At 40.2% G+C, this 6,368-nt stretch overlaps 1 protein-coding gene across 1 annotated transcript; it reads right to left on the minus strand.

The window, feature by feature from the left end:
- Positions 1-1,840: 1,840 nt before the first annotated feature.
- Positions 1,841-3,023, minus strand: LOC117483505 (P2Y purinoceptor 1-like). The gene has a single exon (XM_034131866.1). It carries the CDS (start codon positions 2,966-2,968, stop codon positions 1,997-1,999), a length of 972 nt encoding a protein of 323 aa, XP_033987757.1. The 5' UTR covers positions 2,969-3,023; the 3' UTR covers positions 1,841-1,996.
- Positions 3,024-6,368: the final 3,345 nt, after the last annotated feature.

Genomic DNA, 6,368 nt, shown 5'->3' on the forward strand with positions numbered 1-6,368 from the left:
TCTGTCTCTCTTAAAGCAGCAAATACTGTAAAGCAAGTATGCTACTAATACTGAGGATGATTAAAGTAACTGACAATTTGTATTTCAAAGTGGCTTCCTGTGAGTTTTCTTAGAATCATGATTAAATGGAAAATCTTGCTGATCAAATGATAAAACCACACAGGATGCATGAAATTATATTTTTGCCCTATCGTGACCTCATTTGTTATCTAGCACCATCACCATGACAGTTACCAATGCTTTAGGTCAGGGGTCTGCAACCCCTGGCACGCGTGCCACCAATGGCATGCGGCACCGTAACCAGTGGCACACTAGGAATAAGTGGAATAAGTGTACAAAATATTTATTTTATTTTCGGATCCTGAACGAGACCGCCGCCAGAGCGCGTCTCCCCGTTACCTGCAGAAGGAAGCCATGCACGCAATGCAGCCCCGCTCTCTTTAACTCCAGGCGACTTTCTGCCGCTTTCCTCCGTAATGCAGTGCTGATAGTTTCACCACAGAGGAAAGCACTTCACAAATTGCAGTACCCATAAGGAGCTGTAAAAATGCCGCAGTTTTTGCGTGGCGATCGATATCGGCCGATACTCACTCTCTGCCGATCGATCGGTGCTCTCTAAAAAGGCCGATCGCGAGACGTAAAATACATGACACTTTTCTCTGTGTGCGGCAAAACAAGCTCGCCAAAATGGCTTCACCAGTCTGGCAGTATTTTAAGGTGTCCGAAAAAGACAATAAAATAGCGGTGCAACGTGTGTGAAGCAGATATCCTGCAGCTCCACCCACTGTGACGGACCGGTGAGCGGAGCAAAACACACAAGAGTTAGACCTAACACACTTAGCTATTTGATCTACCTCTGGAACTAGTTATAAATATATTTATTCTTCACTGTCACTCATTACTGGATCAGTGAGCTGCATGAGATACTGACAGGCTGTCAGGAGAGAGAGAGAGGGGAGAGAGGAAAAGAGAGCGCTTCCGCTCATTTCTCCCGTGTTATTATCCAAAGTTAATGTAAACTTGAATAATGTAGGCTACTTCATTTGAATGTAACAATTATGTTGGTTGTTGCTTGTGGAAGCGCCAGTGAATGAGCCCCATTAACTGAGTTTTAAACATCACTTTTCACGAGTGTTTTCGTTGAGCTCTTCAACCCCCCCCCCCCCCCCCCCCCCCCCCCGTTGATAATTCCCGATCGTCGGCACACTGATAAAAAAAATTTTTTAGAATGGCACTTCATATCAAAAAGGTTGCCGACCCCTGCTTTAGGTTATAATCAAGCCTTCTAAACTAACGGCATTACTATCAGCCGCAGCTAGTTTGCGTTTAATAAGCACATGTTTGCATGCTTACACTAAGATTTGTTAACATTTATCCCCAAGCATAGCTCTGCCCGAGTACAGCCTACAGAGACGCCACAGTTGGTCTGACTGTTTCTTTTCCTTTCTGGTTTGTAATCCCCATCTTTTAATTAGATATACAATTCCGGTTTGCCTCCACCCGTTAATCAACATAATTACTATTTTCACAGTGTAACACTAACGTTGGGGGATTTTTTGCACAACTAGCCTAACATTGTTGTTAAAATATCTAATGTTAAAGTCACATTGTGCGAACATTAGTTATACGTACAGTACCAATATTGACACTTGAATGTGCTTTTGTTCTTTTTAGGGTTTTCCAGTGCACCCCTTTGTGCAGTTGATGCAGGCGTGTTGCAACAGGTGGAGCTTTACAACTTGCATCCTGTTTATTTTTACACATTCACACTTCCCTTATTAATTCAGAGAGCATGCATCACAAATTAGCGTCCCCCAACAAAACACAATATGTAGTCCTGTTCTCTTTGCCATCATTTCTTTATTAATATGAATTTTCAGAGCTTTTTTAAGCGTTTGAACAGCAAGATGACCACCACAAAAACCATGACAAGGTTCAATACATGTTTTAATAGTAGAAGATGATGCAATACACTTTTATATGCACATCAGACAATTTACATCAAGGGAACTTGACTAGGGGTGCTGGAAGGTCTTAACGCAGCTTGGCGAGCTCGCTGTAGTAGACGTCTGAGCTGAGCAGGAATATGTTCATCTCCATGGAGGTAAACCAGAGGGTTGAGAGCACTGTTCAGACACACAAGGCCACGACTAATCCGATGAGCAATGTAGACTCCATTGGACCACTCACGGCACAGCCTTTGATTTAACAAAACTCTTGACCAGAGGTTGAGGTTCTTCAATAGATGATAGGGGATGTAACAAACAGAGTAAAGCAGAATCAAGATGAACAACAACTTCAAGCATCTCTGTTTCAGTACCTTGTCAGTGGTGTTTGTGCGACAGAGCACAACAATCACATGTCCATAGCAGCCCAGAGCGATCAGGAATGGGATACAAAACCCAGTGAGAGTCCATCCAAGGCTGTACTTCATGTAATCCTCGACGTAGGTCTCACCGGTAGTATCATAACATTTTCCAGTATTGTTTCCAGACGTTTTGCTGAAGAACATGTCTGGAAGACTTTGAATGCTCACCAGAAGCCAAACCAAGACTGAGATCCCAACAGAGTGGAGGACAGTTATTCTTCCCAAAACTCTCATCGGATGGACAATAGCCAGGTACCTGTACAAACTTATGCAAGTGAGGAACCCAATGCTGCCATACAAATTCAGGTTGAAGCAGAATCTTGTTATCTTGCAAAACACATCTCCAAAGATCCACTTACTGCCCATAAAGTAGTACACCACCAAAAATGGCACTGTGAGCAGGTACAAAACATCAGCGAGTCCGAGGTTGAGAACAAAGACATTGATGTTCCCCAGTTTCTTCCAGTTGTGCAGCAGAGACTTTAATCCCCATCCATTAGCTACCAGACCAACGATGAAGACTAAGATGTAAACAGGAGGCAGAAATCTACCTGAAAAGTCAAAGCTGACACGGGGACAAGACGTGAAATTCATTGTCATCAGGATGGCAGTTCCTTCTCTCTGTGAGTGTGAGCCAAAATACAAAGACAATCTAAATCAGAGCGTGGATGGTTGAGAGAAGACTTCCTGTTTAAAGCCACAGCTTTCTAATTTGACTTTCTGGAGCTGCACAAGATACAGGAAATGACAATGCTCTGCTGGTTAGTCAGATTTATAAAAAAATTATAGAATACAATTAAAGTTATCTTAATCAGATCCTAGTCCACACGTACATGTTTACATGTGTGGCATCACTGCATTCTGTATCTTTCTCTGACAACCTTATGAGAAATGGAAACTGAATGTAACAAGTGTTAAACATTTATGCTATGCCTATATAATATATATGTGTCATATTGTGTAGAGCCAAAATAGGCACCCCTATCAATATGCATTTAAATTAAAGAACAGGTTTTCACAGAACTAAATTCAAATGTTGTCTTTATAAACTTTATAATTTGCAGTTTGAATATTAGAGACACAGTTGGTGGCTAACCCATTGCAGTTACAGTATTTCCTGGGGGGCGTAAAAACCACATCCTGTTGTAACCTACTTTCTGTTGCATCTGATCAACAGTTAGCTGATGGTATCTGCATGTAGAGTGACTGTGCTGCCATCAACCTCAGCAGTAGATGCTCACAAGATGTCAGGAGAATGTTAAGGTTGCATCTACAAGAAGCAATTAAGTAGTGGTCCTTTTATGCTTTTTGGGTTTTCCCTTCCCTGTAGTGTGTTAAATAGGTTTTTGTGCTTGTAAATGGTCTGCAGAGGCTAACACCCCAAAGTTCCCTTCAGAGGGAGTTTCTCTCGCACACACAATTTGGCTTCATTATTTATATAAAATACCAAAAATGTTGTTTATTTCTGTGTGCTTCAAACATGTTTTTAACAGCTCATCATCAGAGAGAAGAAGTGTACTGTAAAATGATTTATGAAAAAAGGCCACAAAATATACATTAGGAAAATATGAATCTTTGAACATTCTAATATGAAAAAATATGAATAAAAAATACAAAAATCATTTAAAAATACAGGACATATGTGAAGTATTTTCCACTTACATCTGTATAGAATTATTTACAACAAAACATTAAATCAAAAAATCAAGTGCAATGTCACATTACTACAAAAACTGTACAGGTTAAAAGTTGAACTGCTCAATATCGGTCAACACAAAGGTTGGGGTCATTCTTTGGGATCATTTTCTATCTAACAAACTATGCCCTTAAAGGCATACACTAAATTGCCGGTAAGCAATGTAAACATTTCTTTAAAACGTTCTTTATGACCATATCAAGACAAAGGCCAACTGTCTTCACTTCATATTAAAATAGGAACAATTCATTTAAATTACAAGAAAATGGGTTTTGTTGGCCTCAATATGGAAGGCAGAATTATTCATTGAATTGCTTCACTCTAAAAACTTAAAAAATGTAACAAGACTTTAGATAAATCACAAATGCCACCAGTTGTAATTCCTCTCTATTGGCTCCCTGTCATTTTGAGGATTGATTTTAAAATGCCACTTTTGAAAGAAAAGGTATTAAGTATGTGGCACGTCATTTAAGAGGAGAAGTCTCAGAGAAGGCGAATCAGTACTACTTGTTTTATTGATTGCCTTCTCAGACTGGTCTATCATACCCTTATCCAATTCATCTAAAGCACTTTGTAACCTCTGTGTTAAGAGCACAGTGGTAAATAAAGCTTCTTTCGTTCCTCTGGATTTGACACATAATGAATGGCGCCCCAAGGTGTGGGAATTACAAGTAGTTGTGAATAAGTGCAGTTTGAGATTGTGCATGTGTGAAGATCGGCGTTCATCCCAACTCAATCACAGTTTATATTTAAAATTATCCTTTTCTCTCTTGTTGGGTCAGTCTTTGAGAGGATGTGGATCCGCCTCAGTGAAGTCTTATTGTTCTGAGCGACCCGGCGCTCACACAGGCCGCTCAGGGCCGATATCCCCACAGAGCCGGGTTACTGTAGGGGGCGTAGGGGCAGTTGTTATGACAAACACACGAGTGGATCATCATCACGGGTCGCTGGAGCAGTCTGCCGGTGGAGCAGCGGAAGGAGACCTCAGCCGTGGTGGTGTGGTACGGCGTGCAGCAGCGGGACGGTGCACTGTCCGCAGTACCGGAGCTGGAAGGCCTGAGTGCTGAAGCAGCCCTGGTGAACGAGTCGGTCGGGGCCTGGTGACGTGTAGCTGGCCTTGCACTGTCCCTGCTGACCCCACTGGGGGAAAAAACAGCATGCACACACAACATTTACAGCAACAGAACTCCACAAGGTACCTTTAGATTTTAATTTGGCTGTGCATTGCGGCTTTGATTTAGAGAAATCTTTGTAATGTCAGTTTTTTTTCACAATGAGCATATATCTGTAACTAACCCTTGTTGTATCTATCCATTGCTTAGTATTTGTTTATCATCTTAAACGTAAGTTTATAAAGTTGAATACCTAAACATAAAAAGGTAGCATACTCACAGATCTTCAGGTTCAAGTTAAACAATTGCGTTTTCACCATTTCGTTTTTTCCATGTCAAACAAACATGCTAACGTTCTTTTAGAGCACAAGTAAAGTGGAAGTCGTGGCATTGGACAAGACTTCCATTTATATGTTTGAGAATAAATTGGTGGAATGTTAAAGATTATCAGCATTTGTAGAGTTTGACTTATTCTTGTATTTTTTATAATAACAGGGTTTAATGACTGTGGATATATTTTTAACCTAAAAACCTTTTCTGACAGAAAAATATATATCGTAGCCTTGATGATACACAAAGATAACTTTTGAATTCACACACAGGAACCAAACAGCATTAAAATACCCCCATAATTAACTGGAAGTCACATTATACATTTGCTGTTCTTTTTTTACTCAACAGACTATGAAAAAGAAATGTAGACATATAAGTGAGACAGAGAAAAGCTGCATTCTGCTATTTGTCTTAACCTCTTAAGCCCGGCGATCCCCCCATTGGACCCCTCCCACTTTTTTTTTTTTAGATAATGTCTCAGGGCTTCTTAAATTTATGAAACTATTAATGTGTAGCACTCTCATAATAATAATAATCTCAGCTAACTGAAGATATGAACCATTTTTAGCTAAAAGAAACACAAGAGTAATACCAAGCCTTAGAATTAGCATTTTGCGAAAAAATGCTAACTAATGCTAACGGAGTTTTGCACAGCACTCACTCTCAAAATGCCCTTATTACTTATCGTAACTGCACAAACAAGATATCCGATTAAAGCTGAGACTCCACATATTCCATACATGTAGTGTCATCACTGTACGACCCTGAATTTGCGGAGCTTTCAGCCAGAAAAGAGAAAGTAAACAACATCCGGTTTCAAAAATATTACAATAATTACATCTTACCTTTTTTGATCTTG

This window comes from Trematomus bernacchii, unplaced genomic scaffold, assembly GCF_902827165.1.
Source record: "Trematomus bernacchii unplaced genomic scaffold, fTreBer1.1, whole genome shotgun sequence".
Taxonomy (NCBI): Eukaryota; Metazoa; Chordata; class Actinopteri; order Perciformes; family Nototheniidae; genus Trematomus; species Trematomus bernacchii.

Excerpts from the sequence above, each read along its gene's own strand:
- LOC117483505 (XM_034131866.1), bottom strand. The coding sequence starts at position 2,968 with ATGACAATGAATTTCACGTCTTGTCCCCGTGTCAGCTTTGACTTTTCA.